This window comes from Procambarus clarkii, chromosome 22, assembly GCF_040958095.1.
Source record: "Procambarus clarkii isolate CNS0578487 chromosome 22, FALCON_Pclarkii_2.0, whole genome shotgun sequence".
In the NCBI taxonomy this organism is placed as follows: Eukaryota; Metazoa; Arthropoda; class Malacostraca; order Decapoda; family Cambaridae; genus Procambarus; species Procambarus clarkii.
In genome coordinates, this window is record NC_091171.1 from 28971595 (window position 1) to 28994094 (window position 22500).

Here is a 22500-nt window from a genome sequence, read left to right on the forward strand (position 1 = left end):
AAGTTGATGTTATTGTTACCTGAGAAGCGTCAATATTAGGGTAATTGAATTTCACAGGAGCACGGAAAGTCTGACGCCAAGGTCTGTAGGGTCATGAATGCGGTGCATGAAAGTGTGAGGACAGGTTGATCTTCTTAATGTATGTACATATATAGAGTTTTAGGAATAGAGTGTATTTGAAGGGTATATATACACTCACGGACAGTGTGTACTTATCCCTTCACAATGTACACAGCTTTTCCTCCTGTATAGTTTGCAACGTTATGGCCCCTTGACTTGCTGTCTGGCTGAGGAGGTGTCGACCACAAGAATTGATCTCTGTGCTCCAGACTGACCCGTTCAAGAATAACAGCTTATAACTAATGGTTCAAGTGTTTCCTAAGTAGAATTAGGTTTACAAATTGTTTATATAATTTTTGTGTATTAGTGAATGAGAAATTGAAAACAAGAACGAAATGGCCATTTTGCAAACTATAGTTATATTTATATCTGATATTATAATCTAATCATAGACTACAAATGTCTACTTACGACAAGCAATAATACTCAATAATGCTTAGCTTCCAGCTCAACAAGCAATAATGTAGGGGCAAAATCTAGAAAATCTTCATCCTTCAGAGAGTAATAAACCAACAGAATCCCCTATCCATTGCGAAGATAGTCTAATTAATTGTCTAAAATTAAAAGGTCAAAAATATTACTTCAGATTAAATTTCAGCTAGATTAAAACCCTCATGAACAACGTGAGAAGGAGTCACTGAAAAACCGCCGGCTTCCTGTCCCCATCGGGGCCACTAAAGATGGTGGCGCTCAAATAAATTCAGGTAAGCCATTTAAGTACACCATCAATAGCAAATTCAAAAAACACCATATTTTGTGACTTAATCTGTGAGGCACAGAATTCCAAAAAGAAGAGATTCATATTTTTTTATAAACATAAAATATGATTTGCATACATAATCATTTGGGAATTTCTGCATCCCAGTGCTACTGTTCGACTCTATCAAGCTGAGAAGTTCCATCATATATTAATCATAAATGTATATACAGCCTCTACAACCACCATCTGCACAACATCCACAACCAACATCTATACAACGTCCACAGCCAACATCTATACAACGTCCACAGCCAACATCTGCACAACGTCCACAACCAACATCTGCACAACGTCCACAACCAACATCTGCACAACATCCACAACCAACATCTGCACAACATCTGCACAACATCCACAACCAACATCTGCACAAAGTCCACAACCAACATCTGCACAACGTCTACAACCAACATCTGCACAACATCCACAACCAACATCTGCACAACGTCCACAACCAACATCTGCACAACGTCTACAACCAACATCTGCACAACGTCCACAACCAACATCTGCACAACGTCTACAACCAACATCTGCACAACGTCCACAACCAACATCTGCACAACATCCACAACCAACATCTGCACAAAGTCCACAACCAACATCTGCACAACGTCCACAACCAACATCTGCACAACGTCTACAACCAACATCTGCACAACGTCCACAACCAACATCTGCACAAAGTCCACAACCAACATCTGCACAAAGTCCACAACCAACATCTGCACAACGTCTACAACCAACATCTGCACAACATCCACAACCAACATCTGCACAACGTCCACAACCAACATCTGCACAACGTCTACAACCAACATCTGCACAACGTCCACAACCAACATCTGCACAACGTCTACAACCAACATCTGCACAACATCCACAACCAACATAAGCACAACGTCTACAACCAACATCTGCACAACGTCCACAACCAACATCTGCACAACATCCACAACCAACATCTGCACAACGTCCACAACCAACATCTGCACAACATCCACAACCAACATCTGCACAACATCCACAACCAACATCTGCACAACGTCCACAACCAACATCTGCACAACGTCTACAACCAACATCTGCACAACATCCACAACCAACATCTGCACAACGTCCACAACCAACATCTGCACAACATCCACAACCAACATCTGCACAACGTCCACAACCAACATCTACACAACGTCGTCAACCATCACCTCTACAATCACAGTCGTTTAGGGGAATCGTGATAATGAGGGAACATGATCCCAATATTAAAGATACTGAGAGGGAATTGAAAGGTGGACGAGGACAGCCTGTTTAAATTTAAAGAAAGTAAGAGTGGAAAACATAAGTGAAAGCCTGAAAAACAAATTGACCCCGTAGTCAAGACAGTTAAATTGTTAAGCAACAGGTACCAATGACGAGGAAGCCTGGTTAGAGACCGGGCAGCGGAGACATTGATCCACGGAACATTTCAACAGGTAGTCAATAAGTAGGTACAAACACGAGGCTAGTAGATGGGGCATAAAGAGCTAGACTTCACATTCTCATAGTCACTGTTAAGTAGCACTGTTAGGTAAGCACCATCACTAACCAATAAGATCACCACAAACCACCGTTATATCCATCACCACTAACACCATCACTGCCACCACCACCACTATCATTACCATCACCATAACATAGTTTATAACGTTACATACACTATATATATATATATATATATATATATATATATATATATATATATATATATATATATATATATATATATATATATATATATATATATATATATATATACATAACTTGTGTTTATGACTTAAAAATCAATAACAAGCCGAGGACTTAAAAATCAATAATTTGTAATTGGCAAATAATTTGGTTATTAACGGCTAAACCAAGTTATTGTTATTGTTTATAAATTATTAGTAAATAATAATTTTACGCGGGAGTTTGGATATCCTGAACACATTCCTGTGTACGCAAACAAAACGTTTAATTGATGTGTATCGTATTATAATTATTCACTCCAAATGTAGAATATTATGAGTTGACGATCCGGTAATTGGTCGAACTCCTTCTATAAACAGGTGGACGTATTTACCTTATGATTAACACTTAACGAACTACGAAATAGGCTCATAATACGAAGCCAGTCATTACGGCCTGACCAATTAGACAGGTATGATCAGATTACATCATTTTCACCACGAGCAAAGGCTCATGATAGAGCAACGGTCTCGCTTCATGCAGGTCGGCGTTCAATCCCCGACCGTCTAAGTGACAGGGCACCATCCCTTTACCCCTCTGTTCATCCCAAATCCTGTCCTGTTCATCGTCAGACGTCTGAGATGAGGGTTATCACTACCTGCCCAGGAGCCCCAGCGGGTATCACGTAAAACTTGGATTGTGGGTTCAAGCTTACAGGGCCTTCCGAATGCCATGTGAGTTCACTACACTGTCGGGTTGTGGTGTAACTCGTGGCTCGTGTGTCGGTAAGGTGCGTGACTGAGGGAGGTCAAGAGACGGGTGTTCGATCCCACCGTATTGCCCCAAATAGCTTTTTCATTAATGCATTATGCTGTTGTTATTTATATTTGCTGGGAATCTAGTCAGTCTCCTATCAACGTGCGAGGAGTGGAAGCAGGCGCAGCATAGATTACAATAGTCACTATAAAGTGATAACCAAAGTCACTCCATTAGAGTAACCAGACACTATGAGAGAATTTCATTGTGCTTTACTTATCTAACGTGGAATTAAATCCATAGATGTACGTAAGACACTTCACGTCAGCGCTTTCAGCTTGGTCTTGGAATCCCTTCTGTTTGTGTGTGGGATGCCTCTTAATGCCTAAACAGTTCGGCTACAGATAAATCACCATCACAAGCACTAATGTCACCACATCCCACCACCATCACTATTACCACCACTATCACCACCACCACACACCACCACCACCACCCCCACCACCACCACCAATACCACCTCATCCAACCACCACCACCACCACTACCACCACACCCAACCACCACCACCACCACCACCACCACCACCACCACCACCACTACCACCACCACCACCACTACCACCACCACCAACACCACCACTATCACCACCACCATCACCACCACCCCACCACCACACGTAGGGTAAAAAAACAGTTAAAAAAACTAACTGATAAATAATGCATTTGGCGTTCGGTGCACAGAAGGTAATTGCAGGTAGCGACTGAAGCAGTTGAAGGTAAAGGTAATAATTCTGTTAATCAATGATTCAGGTGACACAGACCCGGCTCTTTATAAGGCAAGTTTCTGATTCCAGAAATTATTTCAGTCATCCTTCTGTCAAAACTTTCCAGAGATTTTACATCCATTCTAAACTTTGGAGTCTGGACAAAGTAGTTTATAATCCACGTGGGACCTGACACGAGCAAGATGAAGTTGACTATGTAGTGTGACACCCATTCTCCACTACACTGTGGTGTGACACCCATTCTCCACTACACTGTGGTGTGACACCAGGTCTCCACTACACTGTGGTGTGACACCCAGGTCTCCACTACACTGTGGTGTGACACCCAGGTCTCCACTACACTGTGGTGTGACACCCAGGTCTCCACTACACTGTGGTGTGACACCCAGGTCTCCACTACACTGTCGTGTGACACCCAGGCCTCCACTACACTGTGGTGTGACACCCAGGTCTCCACTACACTGTCGTGTGACACCCAGGTCTCCACTACACTGTGGTGTGACACCCAGGTCTCCACTACACTGTGGTGTGTCACCCAGTCTCCACTACACTGTGGTGTGACACCCAGGTCTCCACTACACTGTGGTGTGACACCCAGGTCTCCACTACACTGTGGTGTGACACCCAGGTCTCCACTACACCGTGGTGTGACACCCAAGTCTCCACTACACCGTGGTGTGACACCCAAGTTAACACTACAGCAACATGAGGTTCAACACCCCACGTCCAGCTGTCCTTCACGACACACCTCCCAACTATTCTTGTGAGGCTCCTCTCCCTCTGGCACTCTCTCTCATGTTCCGCATATGTTCATCTCATTAATCCCCTTCCCTACCATTCCACATTCTCAGTGGACACTCCCGTTTTCTCCCGGCTGCTGTACACGTCCATTCTCTGTCCCATTAGTTTCCACATGAGCCATTACTTCCCATGCTCTACATGGCTTTTATTTCCATCCGGCCCTCCTCCTTCTCCTCCTTTCCCGGCTTCTTGTCCCTTTGTTTTACACAGGTGTGTGTAAAAACAATGTGGGAGCAGAAACGTCTTAACAAAACAACAGTTGTAAAATGCTTTCCCTTCCGGAAGCTCCAAATCGTCTCTTTATCTCTGGTTTAGACACCCTATAAGACTGTCTCCCATGCCAGGGTTCGATTCGCACTGTCATTCCGGCTTTTTTCTCAGTATTTGCGTATTATATTCCATTCAGAACAATCACGCATTTCAAGGTGGCTTGGAAATTCATATCCGGCTTTTTCGAGGATTTGCGCACCGGGTTATTCTCTGCTGAGGCGTCCGGCTAGTCCCATTTTCTTTGAGATTCTGAGCTGATTTGATGGCGGTCTTGCATGTTTTTCATATGTTTACTTTTATTGTTAAAAGTGAGAGCTTACAAGCTTATGTTTTGGCAATTTATACCTTTTTTTATATATTTAAAATCAAAATATATTTATAGATTAATGTTTTATGTATGAATATCTATACATGCATACTTAGGGAAGAAAAGGCATCAGCGTAAACGTATGGGTATGATTATACAGGAAAACATATGTATACAAGCATACGATAATCATACAGACTAACCTATGCATCTAACACAAGCAAATATGTACATACTGAAACAAGGAACCATATACACCCATCACAAAAAAGTATGTACGCAACACAAGGATAACCAGACAACATACACGCATCACAAACATATACACTCAGACGCATGCAGTTATTCACACGCAACACATGTAGTTATACACACGCAACACATGTAGTTATACACACGCAACACATGTAGTTATACACACGAAATACATGCAGTTATACACACGCAACACATGTAGTTATTCACACGCAACACATGCAGTTATTCACACGCAACAAATGTAGTTATACACACGCAACACATGTAGTTATACACACGCAACACATGTAGTTATACACACGCAACACATGTAGTTATACACACGCAACACATGTAGTTATACACACGCAACACATGCAGTTATACACACGCAACACATGCAGTTATATACTCAAGCAACACATGCAGTTATATACACAAGCAACACATGCAGTTATACACACGCAACAAATGCAGTTATACACACACGCAACACATGCAGCCAATGCACGCAAACACACACATACACACAACATAAATGCACGAAAATATGCACGAAGTGCAACTTTATGCATACAAATACACACACAAACACACACTCAAGCATATAAAACAGAGACATTCAAGCCTACAAATAAACACTCCAGGAAAGGCTGCTGGAATTAAACCTCACGTCACTGAAAGATTAAGAGAGACATGATTACGATATCCAAAATTTTTAAGCAATTGATAGAGTAGATAAGTACAGATTATTTAACGCGGATGGTACACGTTCAAGGTTATATTGGTGGAAACTGAGTACGTAAATGAGCCATAGAGTATTAAAGTAATGGAATGCGCTAGGAAGTGATGTGGTGGAGGCAGACTCCATAAGAGCTTGTCTCCACTACATCATGGCACAGCCCAATAGATTCAGGAACCTGTTCATCAGTTGACTGATAGTTGAGAGCCAGTACCAAAGAGCTAAAGCTCAACCCGGGCAAGTACAATTAGGTGTATATGTAATAATGCGAAAACACACACACACACATACATACACTGGGGGAGGGCCTCGCGGCTGAGTGGAGAGCACTCGGGAGAGATAGTCCTAAGGGACTGGGTTCGAGTCCTGGCCGATGCAGAAACAAATGGGCAGAGCTTCTTTCACCCAGAAGCCACTGTTCACCTAGCCTTAAATAGGTACCTAAGAGTCATGCAGTTGCTACGGGCTGCTTCCTGGGGATGTGTGTGTGTGAGTGTTAGAGAAATATTTGAAGTTGACAGAGAAAATAGATTGGTAAGAAAGGCGGGGTCCAAGAGCTAATAGCTCGATTCCACAAATACAAAAATTAAATAACCACACACACACACACACACACACACACACACACACACACACACACACACACACACACACACACACACACAGCCCGTCCTCAGGCCAAGTTCATTCCATCCAGCGGTCGACTCCAAAGACACATTCAGAAATTTTAACATGCTGTTTATTCTAAACAGGAATTTTCTAAAATATAAATTTATTATTTTATATTACCATATTGTATATATTTAGGCATAGGTTAGGTTAGGTTAGGTTCTTAGGTTCTGTTCACGAGTATTAGTACTTGTAAGACGCGGATAAAGCATTTACAGCGTTGTGGGTTCAAACAAAATTCGCCAGAAGCAATTGTTCCGGAAGAGTTCGGACGTCATCGGTTGTGAGTCGTGTGTAAACCGCTTTTCCTCCATAAAAAGTTGGTTTGGCGGGTGCATGGAATGAACTTTAGGTCTTTGTTTAGAGGACGGTTTGTACACACACACACACACTCGCTCTCTCTGTCTCAACTCAAACTTTGACTTCAAAGCAACCTAAGAAACATTTCGTAACCTTACATGCCAACTGTACATCTTCTGCCTCGTCCTAATTATGGAAAATGCTTCGCGTCACTCTTAAAGTTATCCGGACATTACTCTCGATCACTGGCCCTGTAATTACAATAATCGGGAGAATTCGGTTCTCCATAATCATTATGGGAAGTGTCCTAGCGGGCCGCTACTCTGATGACGATCGTATCTTTCCCTCCTTCATAACACTACTGATATTATCTGTTGTAACGTGTGTGTGTGTGTGTGTGTGTGTGTACTCACCTAATTGTACTCACCTAATTGTGCTTGCGGGGGTTGAGCTCTGGCTCTTTGGTCCCGCCTCTCAACCGTCAATCAACTGGTGTACAGATTCCTGAGCCTATTGGGCTCTATCATATCTACATTTGAAACTGTGAATGGAGTCAGCCTCCACCACATCACTTCCTAATGCATTCCATTTGCTAACTACTCTGACACTGAAAAAGTTCTTTCTAACGTCTCTGTGGCTCATTTGGGTACTCAGCTTCCACCTGTGTCCCCTTGTTCGCGTCCCACCAGTGTTGAAAAGTTCGTCCTTGTTTACCCGGTCGATTCCCCTGAGGATTTTGTAGGTTGTGATCATGTCCCCCCTTACTCTTCTGTCTTCCAGTGTCGTGAGGTGCATTTCCCGCAGCCTTTCCTCATAACTCATGCCTCTTAGTTCTGGGACTAGTCTAGTAGCATACCTTTGGACTTTTTCCAGCTTCGTCTTGTGCTTGACAAGGTACGGGCTCCATGCTGGGGCCGCATACTCCAGGATTGGTCTTACATATGTGGTGTACAAGATTCTGAATGATTCCTTACACAGGTTCCTGAACGCCGTTCTGATGTTAGCCAGCCTCGCATATGCCGCAGACGTTATTCTCTTTATGTGGGCTTCAGGAGACAGGTTTGGTGTGATATCAACTCCTAGATCTTTCTCTCTGTCTGTTTCATTAAGTACTTCATCTCCTATTCTGTATCCTGTGCCTGGCCTCCTGTTTCCACTGCCTAGTTTCATTACTTTGCATTTACTCGGGTTGAACTTCAACAGCCATTTGTTGGACCATTCACTCAGTCTATCCAGGTCATCTTGTAGCCTCCTACTATCATCCTCTGTTTCAATCCTCCTCATAATTTTTGCATCGTCGGCAAACATTGAGAGGAACGAATCTATACCCTCTGGGAGATCATTTACATATACCAGAAACAGTATAGGTCCAAGGACTGACCCCTGCGGGACTCCACTTGTGACGTCTCGCCAATGTGTGTGTGTGTGTGTGTGTGTGTGTGTGTGTGTGTGTGTGTGTGTGTGTGTGTGTGTGTGTGTGTGTGTGTGTGTGTGTGTGTGTGTGTGTGTGTGTGTGTGTGTGTGTGTGTGTGTGTGTGTGTGTGTATGTGTGTGTGTGTGTGTACTCACCTAGTTGTGTCTGCAGGATCGAGCATTGACTCTTGGATCCCGCCTTTCGAGCATCGGTTGTTTACAGCAATGACTCCTGTCCCATTTCCCTATCATACCTGGTTTTAAAATTATGAATAGTATTTGCTTCCACAACCTGTTCCTGAAGTGCATTCCATTTTCCCACTACTCTCACGCTAAAAGAAAACTTCCTAACATCTCTGTGACTCATCTGAGTTTCAAGCTTCCATCCATGTCCTCTCGTTCTGTTACTATTCCGTGTGAACATTTCGTCTATGTCCACTCTGTCAATTCCTCTGAGTATCTTATACGTTCCTATCATGTCCCCCCCTCTCCCTTCTTCTTTCTAGTGTCGTAAGGCACAGTTCCCTCAGGCGCTCTTCATACCCCATCCCTCGTAGCTCTGGGACGAGTCTCGTTGCAAACCTCTGAACCTTTTCCAGTTTCATTATATGCTTCTTCAGATGGGGACTCCATGATGAGGCGGCATACTCTAAGACTGGCCTTACGTAGGCAGTGTAAAGCGCCCTAAATGCCTCCTTACTTAGGTTTCTGAATGATGTTCTAACTTTTGCCAGTGTAGAGTACGCTGCTGTCGTTATCCTATTAATATGTGCCTCAGGAGATAGATTAGGTGTTACGTCCACCCCCAGGTCTCTTTCACGCGTCGTTACAGGTAGGCTGTTCCCCTTCATTGTGTACTGTCCCTTTGGTCTCCTATCTCCTAGTCCCATTTCCATAACTTTACATTTGCTCGTGTTGAATTCTAGTAGCCATTTCTCTGACCATCTCTGCAATCTGTTCAGGTCCTCTTGGAGGATCCTGCAATCCTCATCTGTCACAACTCTTCTCATCAACTTTGCATCATCCGCAAACATCGACATGTAGGACTCTACGCCTGTAAACATGTCGTTAACATATACAAGAAATAGAATTGGTCCCAGCACCGATCCTTGTGGTACTCCACTTGTTACTGTTCGCCAGTCCGACTTCTCGCCCCTTACCGTAACTCTTTGGCTCCTTCCTGTTAGGTGTGTGTGTGTGTGTGTGTGTGTGTGTGTGTGTGTGTGTGTGTGTGTGTGTGTGTGTGTGTGTGTGTGTGTGTGTGTGTGTGTGTGTGTGTGTGTGTGTGTGTGTGTTTTAACTCACCTAGATGTATTCACTAAAATTAATCTAGTCAAATGTGTTTTCTTATATTTATATTTAAAACTGCATCGAGTTGGCTTCGACACCTTTCTCATCTTGTCTGTTCCCTCTATCGTCGACTCTTACACAAAAGCCGTTCAAGGCTTTTGAATGATTTCTAGAATGGAATTTCTAGAAAATTTCTAGAATGTCCTTTAGCTCTTTCTTTTCTCATTTCGAACATTGCTTCTAAGTCAACTTAGCAAATCCCTCTAAAAATCTTGAACGTCATTATCATGTCTGCTCTGTTCCCTTTTTTATCAATTGATACATTTTTCTCCTCATGCTTCTCCATCGATCACATGTTCATGAACTTAGTAATTGTCTTTATATATATTCGTTGTTATTTCATTCTGCTGTTTTGCCTTTGTATTTCGCTCATTATCTTTTTATTCTCATTTGTGTCCCCAGCCACTGATTGGACAACCATAGGCATTTCCAACTAATGCCAAGTGCTTCGTTTGCTTCCTCAGTCTCAATAAAGTGATTTGATTCTTCCTTCAGCTATTTGAGTTTACTTATTGCGTAGTTTTCCATGACCTTCATTACTACCAAAGCTCTCTTGACAAAATTCTCAAAATACCAAAATTCTCTCGACAAGTTAGGTGGGTGAGCTAATTGTTTACATGTCTGGTTAGATAATAACACTCCATATTTAATGCTATTTTGGGTTCCTCTTAACTTGAATTAGTCGCCTTCTGGTTCTCTTTCCTATTGTGGGTGGTTTTCCGTTTCTAGTTAGGCAACACCACTTCAAATCTTACGTTCCTCAAATCGTGAGTGTATATTGCCTGAACAAGCAGACTTGGATATGAATATAATAATAATAAATATGGTTTAGTTATGTAGATGTGTGTGTGGAAGAAAGTTATAGGACAAAATATTTCAATATAAAAGAATACGTTATTTTATATGAAATTTAAAAAAGCAAAAATATGCTACATTTATAGACCATAAATGTTTGTGTACAGCATTGTTAGAGGAATTTAGTTGCCCGTAGACAGAACTATGTAAGTATCTAACAAATTTCCTTAAACAAAAATATGTAACAATAACTATTTTATAACTCAAAAAAAAAAAGTTGACATACGCACGAGCGTTTATAAATTACAGCTCACCTCCCAAGAACTGAGATGAACCCCTGGCAAAACAAACTATGAGGCAAACCAGAGTTTCCATTCGCAAGGTAAACTAACCAGTGCCGTGTGATCGTTCCCGCGGAATAATGGGCGGACATGAATGTAAACAAACTTCCATCGATGTGTAAAAAGCTTAAAATAAACCCAGATAGAGTGAGAGAGTAACACTCTCTGAACATCAACCACACAGAGTTACAGTCTCTATAATGCTTTTTAAATACTCGTTGGTTCCACTTCTGATGGGCAGGCCACACAAATGAACGTCTACCGGGTACATTAGGGTACTTACTAGTTTTTCCTCTGATCGACAAGATGCAGAAGTGTCCGAGAAATTTCTCCTGAGAGCATTATACTAATTAGTTCCGCTTCTGATCGGCAGGTCACACAATCACTCACATTAACGTCTTCTCAGTACTCTAAAATATTGTAATGACTGAACGCAGACTCGAACACTGAGGGGAATGAGGGGAAGCTGTAATATCCGAACGCAGACTCATTTCCACAAAGAGTTATATCTTCAGAATACATTAAAGGACTCTCTGGTTCCTCCCCTCGTAGAGCTGGATTCTAGAGCGCCATAGGAACGAACCCGAAATATTATTGCGTAATAAAAAGCGTCGAACAGAGCGAGGGGTGTAAACGGAGACAGGCCTCCAAGACTGTACTAAGATATATATATATATATATATATATATATATATATATATATATATATATATATATATATATATATATATATATATATATATACATATATATATATATATATATATATATATATATATATATATATATATATATATATGTATATATATATATATATATATATATATATATATATATATATATATATATATATATATATATATATATATATATATACACACACACACCGGGTCTCCCAGGATGTGTTTTACAGTGGTTGATGTAAAGAAAACAAAAACGAAAAAACAATAACGGACTAAACCATATATATTAATTTAATTTAGGGAGACCTGAAATGTTTTTGTGAACAGGAAGAAGGGGTTAAAATAGGTTTGCGGGTTATTTCTTTTGCGAAAACAAGTTTTGGTTGAGCGAAGAACAATATGTTGTCCAAAAATAAGCTCATGCAGCACAAACAAAAAGAGAATAGTTGATTTTGTTCCAAAGACTGAAAATTACTGAGACTCAAGCATTGTCAGGAATAAGAAAGTTTGGAATATTTTCAACAGATAATAATAAAAGACGTGAAATATGCAAGAGTTAACTTATCATATTAAGTGATAAAAATAGTGAATATCAAATGACACCGGATGGAAATATGGTAAATAAAAAAAAATAAAAAAGTATATTCAATATAAAACAGAAAGTTGCTTGAAGCTAGGAATATAAGTATTTAAAGTTGGGTGACAGTAGGGGGGAGCAAAAAAGAGGGATGACAGGTGAACTGTGATGAGAGGGGGACTGTGCTTGGTAACGGTGAAGTCGGGGGGAAAGGAGAAGGGTTGGAGGTGGGGGGAGAAGGGTTGGAGGGGGGAGAAGGGTTGTAGGGGGGGGAGAAGGGTTGGAGGGGGGGGGAGGAGGGTTGGAGGGGGGAGGGGGAAGAAATGAAACGGTGTGCGGGGATGTTAATCGCATCTTTTTTGTCAGTTCAATTCAAGAAAAACCTCCCACTGTCAGGCGTCAGCTCCCAAAGGCGATTCAGAACAGCCCCCCCAGGGAGGGCCCACGAGTCTCCTCGTAGAAAACAAGGTTCTTTATATAATGAATCAGCTTCGAAACATGAGGATCTGAAGAGCCTCGTGTTTAAACCTCCTTCCTTGAGGATGTTCACTGAGGTAATATGTTGCTTCACGTCCTCGAACGAGACCTTTGATGGCTAGAGCTTGGCGATGAATCGTATACCGTGTTTACAGTATTCCGGGGTTGTGCTGCTTCCCCTGAGCTGTAATGCTTGAACGCGGACCCAAACTAATCTCACATTAAACTGTGAATGTGTCAATTCCTCTACAAAGTCACTGTCAAGGGTTTGCAGAGCTAAAGATCTTGTTCAGTCGTAGTTTCAAAACAATAATGGATATATAGAACATCAACAACGAGTCGTTGGAGATATCCGGGGGTTTCGTCCAGTTCAGTAGCAAGCGTACCGCTCCGACTGCTACTGGGAATAAGCTCTGCCTCTATGTCTCCAGCAATGACTTCAATTCGGCGACTTACTGCCTTATTTTACAACGACACTGCCGCCACTTTTCGTACTTGATCAGACCCACATATTATTTCGTTGGTGCGAACAGTGGGGCAGCCTCGATTTTGTAGTCGGGTCAAAGCTACTCCAAAGCTCCCTTTTGTCGCATCCATTGAATAAAATGTTGCTTTGAAATCCTTGATAATACGTCGCATGCCTCATCATAACGCCTTCTGAACGCCTGAACGAAATAGAGCAGTTTCTGGTCCAGGAACCTGCAGCTCTATTTCAATGGCCATGGCATAGAGCGGCAGGGCACACGGCACAGTGTGGGTTCATCACCACTCTCTTGCCTCTATTGGTGTAACTGAACTCTGTGAACTCTGATACATAAAGATGTTCGTTAGCGCTCATTCTGGGCGAGGAAAAGGATGAAAATTTGGATTAGAGTTTGTTTCGTGTCGGGCTGAAGGACACACCTGGTGCAGGGACAGTGGTGTGACACACCTGGTGCAGGGACAGTGGTGTGACACACCTGGTGCAGGGACAGTGGTGTGACACACCTGGTGCAGGGACAGTGGTGTGACACACCTGGTGCAGGGACAGTGGTGTGACACACCTGGTGCAGGGACAGTGGTGTGACACACACCTGGTGCAGGGACAGTGGTGTGACACACACCTGGTGCAGGGACAGTGGTGTGACACACCTGGTGCAGGGACAGTGGTGTGACACACACCTGGTGCAGGGACAGTGGTGTGACACACCTGGTGCAGGGACAGTGGTGTGACACACCTGGTGCAGGGACAGTGGTGTGACACACCTGGTGCAGGGACAGTGGTGTGACACACCTGGTGCAGGGACAATGGTGTGACACACCTGGTGCAGGGACAGTGGGGTGACACACCTGGTGCAAGGACAGTGGTGTGACACACCTGGTGCAGGGACAGTGGTGTGACACACCTGGTGCAGGGACAGTGGTGTGACACACCTGGTGCAGGGACAGTGGTGTGACACACCTGGTGCAGGGACAGTGGTGTGACACACCTGGTGCAGAGACAGTGATGTAACACAGCAACAGAGAACATGGTGAGAGTTAAAGAATGATGATATGCAGGAATACATTCTAATCACAGGCATGATACAGGGATACAGGCAACGTGATACATACCTCACACCACCACAGCCAGCGTGATACATACCTCACACCACCACAGCCAGCGTGATACATACCTCACACCACCACAGCCAGCGTGATACATACCTCACACCACCACAGCCAGCGTGATACATACCTCACACCACCACAGCCAGCGTGATACATACCTCCCACCACCACAGCCAGCAACACACAACACAGAGTCCAAGTGTTCACTCACTGTTGTCCACTGAATGTTCACATCACTTTCTTCACAATATATCATCTTCTACACCTTTAGGGTAAATTGTCACGTATCTCGGGGTGTGTTTTTACCCAAAGGAAAAACACTTGTACCCAATTTTGTTTAATTTATCAAGACTTGAGTAGCACCTACCAGCGGTGGATCATTCACTTCATTCAGTAACTCAGATTGTAACATTCTCACCCTTCAGTAGGTCAGCTGAGGCATTACCTGAGCATTCTCATTATTCAGCTGCACTATCTATGGTATTTTCATCCATAATTAAATGTAAAAATTTGAATTTACGTTTAGGTACAGAGTTTGATCCAGATTTAATTAAATTTTCAATTAAGCAAAAATTAATTAGGATTGGTAGTTTATTGTATCTAAATAAAGTAACATGTATAATCTCATTAATGATCAAGTTAAGCTGGCGTAATGTTCACCTCAGAACACCCAAATCCTGATGAACAACACCGATGTTCACTGGGTGTTGATCACAGGGAAGTAATATGACATACCCTTTATCAAATTATTACAGAACAAAGGACATGAATTAATTAAGCCTGACTTCACCACATACGTGAATTCAAGCCAATGACGACACAGGTAATTGTTCGACTTTTTTGTTAACACATTCTTAACTTTGGTACATTAATGAGAGTGTTCGAAAATTAATATTTTCCAGGTTTTAATGAAGAATGGGTCAGAGTTTTTACTGTACTCCCCTAGTGGTGCTTGTGGGGGTTGAGCTTTTGCTCTTTGGTCCCGCCTCTCAACCCTCAATCTGCTGGTTTACAAATTCCTGAGCTTTTCGAGATCTATCATATCTACTTTGAAACTGTTTATTGAGTCATTCCTCCTCCACATCACTTCCTAGTGCATTCTGTTTACTAACTACTCTAACTCTGATAAAGTTCTTTCTAATGTCTCTGTGGACACACACACACACACACACACACACACACACACACACACACACACACACACACACACACACACACACACACACACATCTCTCTATCTCTCGCTCCCTCTCTCTCTCTCTCTCTCTCTCTCTCTCTCTCTCTCTCTCTCTCTCTCTCTCTCTCTCTCTCTCTCTCTCTCTCTCTCTCTCTCTCTCTCTCGCTCTCTCTCTCTCTCTCTCTCTCTCTCTCTCTCTCTCTCTCTCTCTCTCTCTCTCTCTCTCTCTCTCTCTCTCTCTCTCTCTCTCTCTCTCTCTCTCTCTCCCTCTCTCTCTCTCTCTCTCTCTCTCTCTCTCTCTCTCTCTCTCTCTCTCTCTCTCTCTCTCTCTCTCTCTCTCTCTCTCTCTCTCTCTCTCTCTCTCTCTCTCTCTCTCCCTCTCTCTCTCTCTCTCTCTCTCTCTCTCTCTCTCTCTCTCTCTCTCTCTCTCTCTCTCTCTCTCCCTCTCTCTCTCTCTCTCTCTCTCTCTCTCTCTCTCTCTCTCTCTCTCTCTCTCTCTCTCTCTCTCTCTCTCTCTCTCTCTCTCTCTCTATCTCTCTCTCTCTCTCTCGGGCAAAACATGGAAGGGACACGAACTCGGGCTTACGCACGCAGGATATCAATCGCGGCTGGAACAAATTCAGAGGAAGGGGTGGAACAGGAAGCCTGGATGAAGGGAGTATTCCAGCAAATGTGGGATGAATTCAGTGAAGGACTGAGGGTAATGAGGGAGACAGTTGCCAACCTGCAGGATGACCTAAGGGCAGCAAAGGAGGAGATAAGATGCCTGAAGGAGACTTCTCCACAATACCAGACACATACCGTGCCTCAGGGAGACAGGAATGCTACTGTGGAGGGGACCTCTACACCTCAGCTCTCATTTGCTGAAATACTTACAACGAGCCCTAAAGCTAGGTCTGCCGTTAAGGAAGTTGCCATGGAAGTGGCTTCCTCTCAGGAAGCGGCTAGATGTACCAGCCGGCTGATAGAGAGAAATAGAGCAGTAGTAGTAGCAGGCATTAAAGAGCAAATAGGGACCAGTCCAAAGGAGTGGAGAGACATGGACAAAAACATGATTAAAGAGATCCTTAAAGAGGTAAGGATGGAGGGAGCTGAGCAAAATGTTGAAAAGGTTTTCAGGCTTGGAAAGTACAACAAGGACAGAGACCGAATGATAAAGGTGGTTTTCATGAGCGAAATCGCGAAAGAGGAACTGTTAGAAAGGAAGTGCTGTCTAGCAGGTGTAGAGAAGTTCAAAAGAGTATTCTTGCAGAGGGATATGACAAGGGAAGAGAGAATGCAGGCAGCAGACGCGAGGAAGAAGCGCAGGGAGAGAGAAAGGAATCAGGGAGCCACACCCCCGATCCTTACAATCCCAGAGGGGAATGGGGAACCGTCCTCAAACAGTGCATTAGCCACAGGGAGTGCGGCACCACCCCCACATTCTACCCAACAGACACCCTACCTGCCCCAACTCCTGTCAGCCCCCCACTAAGAACCCACCTAAGGCATCCTCCCCCCACCCACCCCTCTCCTCCCACTAACCCCCCTCCTCCCACTCCCCCCTCCCCCCAGGACCTCCCTTCTCCCCCATCCCCCAAGCCCTCCCTCTCCCACACGCCCTTCCGTCCCTCCCACCCACAAGCCCTCCATTCTCCCCCACCCCCCTAAGCTCCCCACTCTCCCCCACCCCACCTAAGCCTTCCCCTCTCCACCATTCCCCAAAACCCTCTCCTCTTCCTCAACCACCTCAGCCTTCCCTTTCCTCCCACGCCCCCCAAGCCCTCCCCACTTTATTGCCCCCCAAACCCCCCTTTCTCCCCCATCCCCCCAACCCTCCCCCTCTCACCCACCCCCCCAACCCTCCCCCCCTCACCCACTCCCCCTACCCCCCCTCACCCTCTCCCCCTGCCCTCTCCCTCCCCCATACCCCCCCAAGCCCTTCCTCCTCCACCAGTCTCCCCATACCAGATCCTCCCAGTTCCCGCTCACCCCAGACCCCACAGGTCCCCCCCAGAGGAGAAGCAGAAGAGAGTTAGTTTCAGGGCAATGTACTCGAACATAGATGGGATCACAAGCCAGGCAAGTGAACTAAGGGAAAGAGCACAAGAAGTGAACCCAGATGTAATTGGACTCACTGAAACAAAACTCTCTGGAATCATAACGAATGCCATGTTTCCCCAGGAGTACACAATAATAAGGAAAGAGAGGGAAGGTAGGGAAGGAAGCGGAGTGGCCCTACTCATGAGAAAGGAATGGAATTTTATGGAGATGGCTATCCCGGGCTGTGAGGGTTTCAGAGACTACATAGCAGGCACCATGACAATGGGAGGACCAAGGATAGTAGTAGCAGTAATATATAATCCTCCACCAAATGACAGAAGACCCAGTCAAGAGTACGAAAGCAACAACATGGCAGTTAACACTATAATTGAGAGGGCAGCCTCTTCTGCCTGTAGAAATAGATCCCACCTGCTCATCATGGGGGACTTCAATCACGGCAGGATTGATTGGGAGAACAAGGAACCGCATGGAGGCGAGGATACGTGGAGAGCCAAACTACTGGAGGTGGCGACTAGAAACTTCTTAACCCAGCATGTCAGAGAACCCACAAGGATGAGAGGAAATGACGAACCAGCGAGACTCGACCTGGTTTTCACCCTGAACGACTCTGACATAAGAGAAATCAGTTTTGAGGACCCAGTAGGAATGAGCGACCACAGTGTATTGGTGTTTGAGTACCTGATTGAAGAAGGGTTATTGAACTCGAGGAGGGATACCGAAACCAAAAGGTTAGCATACCGAAAGGGAAACTATGAGGAGATAAGAAAATGCCTAGCAGATATATCATGGGAAACAGAGCTCAGGGAAAAGACGGCCCAAGATATGATGGAATACATCACGCAAAAATGCAAGGACGCAGCAAACAAGTTTGTCCCAGTCCGAAAGGAAAACAGTGAAATGAAGATGAGAAACCCATGGTTTAATCAAAGATGTAGGCTAGCTAAGCAGCAAAGTAAAAGGGCATGGAGAAACTATAGGAATAACAGGACACTGGAAAGCAGAGAAAGATACCAGAATGCCAGGAATGAATATGTCAGGATGAGAAGAGAGGCAGAAAGACAATACGAAAATGACATCGCAAGCAAGGCAAAGACTCAGCCTAAATTGCTGCACAGCCACATCAGGAGAAAAACAACAGTAAAGGAACAGGTTATGAAATTAAGGATAGGGGCAGAAGGATTCACTACAAACGACAAGGAAGTGTGTGAGGAACTGAATAAGAAATTCCAAGAGGTCTTCACCTTAGAGCAAGGAGAAATCCCAGAGATAAGAGAGGGAATAGCTAACCAGGAACCACTGGAAGAGTTTGAGATTACCAGCGGGGAAGTAAGGAAGTGTTTACTAGAATTGGATGTGACAAAGGCTATAAGCCCAGATGGAATCTCCCCTTGGATACTAAAGGAAGGAGCAGAAGAACTGTGCCTCCCGCTCTCCATGGTGTATAACAAATCACTGGCAACAGGGGAACTGCCAGAAATTTGGAAAGCAGCTAACGTAGTCCCGATATACAAGAAAGGGAATAGACAGGAGGCACTGAATTACAGACCAGTGTCCCTAACCTGCATACCATGCAAGATGATGGAGAAGATTGTGCGAAGAAAGCTAGTGGAGCACCTGGAGCGAAAGAACTTTGTAACACAGCATCAACATGGATTCAGGGATGGCAGGTCCTGCCTCACAGGGTTACTTGAATTCTACGACCAGGCAACAAAAATAAGGCAAGAAAGAGAAGGGTGGGCAGACGGAATATTTTTGGATTGTCAGAAAGCCTTTGATACAGTGCCACACAAGAGGCTAGTGAAAAAACTGGAGATGCAGGCTGGAGTGAAAGGGAAGGTACTCCGTTGGATACAGGAGTACCTAAGTAACAGGAGACAACGAGTTAGTGTGAGGGGTGAGGTCTCAGATTGGCGAGACGTTACGAGTGGAGTACCGCAGGGGTCAGTCCTCGGACCTATACTGTTTCTGATATATGTAAATGATCTTTAAGAGGGTATAGAATCGTTCCTCTCAATGTTTGCCGATGATGCAAAAATTATGAGGAGGATTGAAACTGAGGACGATAGTAGGAGGCTACAAGATGACCTAGACAGACTGAGTGAATAGTCCAACAAATGGCTGTTGAAGTTCAACCCGAGTAAATGCAAAGTAATGAAACTAGGCAGTGGAAATAGGAGGCCAAACACAGGATACAGAATAGGAGATGAAGTACTTAATGAAACGAACAGAGAGAAAGATCTAGGAGTTGATATCACACCAAACCTGTCTCCTGAAGCCCACATAAAAAGAATAACGTCTGCGGTATATGCGAGGCTGGCTAACATCAGAACTGCGTTCAGGAACCTGTGTAAGGAATCATTCAGAATCTTGTACACCACATATGTAAGACCAATCCTGGAGTATGCGGCCCCAGCATGGAGCCCGTACCTTGTCAAGCACAAGACGAAGCTGGAAAAAGTCCAAAGGTATGCCACTAGACTAGTCCCAGAACTAAGAGGCATGAGTTACGAGGAAAGGCTGCGGGAAATGCACCTTACGACACTGGAAGACAGAAAAGTAAGGGGAGACATGATCACAACCTACAAAATCCTCAGAGGAATCGACCACCGGATAAACAAGGATAAACTATTCAACACTGGTGGGACGCGAACAAGGGGACACAGGTGGAAACTGAGTACCCACATGAGCCACAGAGACGTTAGAAGGAACTTTTTCAGTATCAGAGTAGTTAACGGATGGAATGCACTAGGCAGTGATGTGGTGGAGGCTGACTCCATACACAGTTTTAAATGTAGATATGATAGAGCCCAGTAGGGTCAGGAATCTGTACACCAGTTGATTGACAGTTGAGAAGCGGGACCAAAGAGCCAAAGCTCAACCCCCGCAAGCACAAATAGGTGAGTACAAATAGGTGAGTACACACACACACACACACACACACACACACACACACACACACACACACACAAACTTTCAAGAAAGGGACATGAAAATGAACAGAAGAAAGTGAGCTTCAAGGCGATGTACACTAACATAGATGGGATTTCAAATAAAACAAGTGAACTTGGAGAATGGGCACTAGAAGAAAACCCAGACATAATAGCACTCACAGAAACAAAGTTAACGAAAATCATAACAAACGCAGTGTTTCCACAGGGCTACTATGTAGTGAGGAAAGAGAGAGAAGGGAGAGGAGGAGGTGGTGTAGCTCTGCTACTAAGAGAAATTTGGAGTTTCGAAGAGATGGTAATTCAGAACTGTGAAGGTTTCAGTGACTACATATCAGGCACCATAGCAACTGGAGGACAGAAAATTATAATAGTAGTCATATATAACCCCCCACCGAATGACAGAAGACCCAGACAGGAATATGATAGAAACAACTTGGCCACCATCAATATAATAGAGAGAGCAGCTTCTATGGCTAGCAGGAACGGATCCAGACTTCTAATCATGGGAGACTTCAACCATGGGAAGATAGATTGGGGGAACAGAGACCCATATGGAGGCCCAGACACATGGAGAGCTAAGCTGCTGGATGTGGCAACAAGAAACTTTCTAAGTCAACACGTCAAGGGACCGACAAGAATGAGAGGAGGGGATGAACCAGCCTTGCTTGATCTGATATTTACCCTAAATGTGTCGGATATAAGGGAAGTTAAGTTGGAAGCCCCCTTGGGAATGAGTGATCATAGTGTATTGAGCTTTGAGTACCTGGTTGAGCTGGGAATTATCACCCCCAAAAAAGAACTGGGAACCAAAGGGCTGGCGTACCGAAAGGGAAACTATGAGGAAATGAATAAATTCCTATGGGATATACATTGGGACACAGAACTCGGAACCAAGTCCGTACAAGACGTGATGGACTATGTCACCCAAAAATGTCAGGAGGCTGTTTGTCCCAGCCCGACAGGAAAAAACAGAGAAGCAAAGGAAGAATCCGTGGTTTAATAAGGAATGTATGAAAGCAAAGGAGCTGAACAAAAGGGCATGGAGGAACTTCCGTAATAACAGAACACCAGAAAGTAGAGTGAGATACCAGAGAACCAGGAACGAGTATGTCAGTGTGAGAAGAGCAGCTGAGAAAAGGTATGAAAATGATATAGCTAATAAAGCCAAGACCGAACCAAAGCTTCTACACAGTCACATCAGGAGGAAGACAACAGTGAAGGAACAGGTGATGAAACTTAGGGTGGGCGAGGACAGGTACACAGAGAATGACAAAGAGGTGTGTGAAGAACTCAACAAAAGGTTCCAGGAGGTCTTTACAATAGAACAGGGAGATGTCGCGGCGCTAGAAGAGGTGACAGCAAACCAGGTGACCTTGGATAGGTTCGAAATTACAAGAGATGAGGTCTAGAAGCACCTATTGGAGCTGGATGTGAGAAAAGCTGTTGGGCCGGATGGAATCTCGCCATGGGTATTGAAAGAGTGTGCAGGAGCACTTTGCCTACCACTCTCCATAGTGTATAGTAGGTCACTGGAAACGGGGGACCTACCAGAAATATGGAAGACTGCTAATGTAGTACCAATATACAAAAAGGGTGACAGACAAGAGGCACTGAACTACAGGCCAGTGTCCTTAACTTGTATACCATGCA

General features: G+C 44.1%; 2 protein-coding genes across 3 annotated transcripts in view; one reads left to right on the forward strand and one right to left on the reverse strand.

Moving 5' to 3' along the window:
- The window catches only part of LOC123749802 (proteoglycan 4-like), a 5064-nt gene extending 3289 nt beyond the window's left edge, over positions 1-1775 (forward strand). The window contains exon 2 of the mRNA XM_069329151.1: positions 1051-1775. Coding sequence (XP_069185252.1) covers positions 1051-1775 — 725 coding nt within the window. The remainder of the gene's footprint in view (positions 1-1050) is intronic.
- The window catches only part of LOC123760935 (neurotrimin), a 135138-nt gene that overhangs the window by 28727 nt on the left and 83911 nt on the right, over positions 1-22500 (reverse strand). The window lies entirely within an intron of this gene.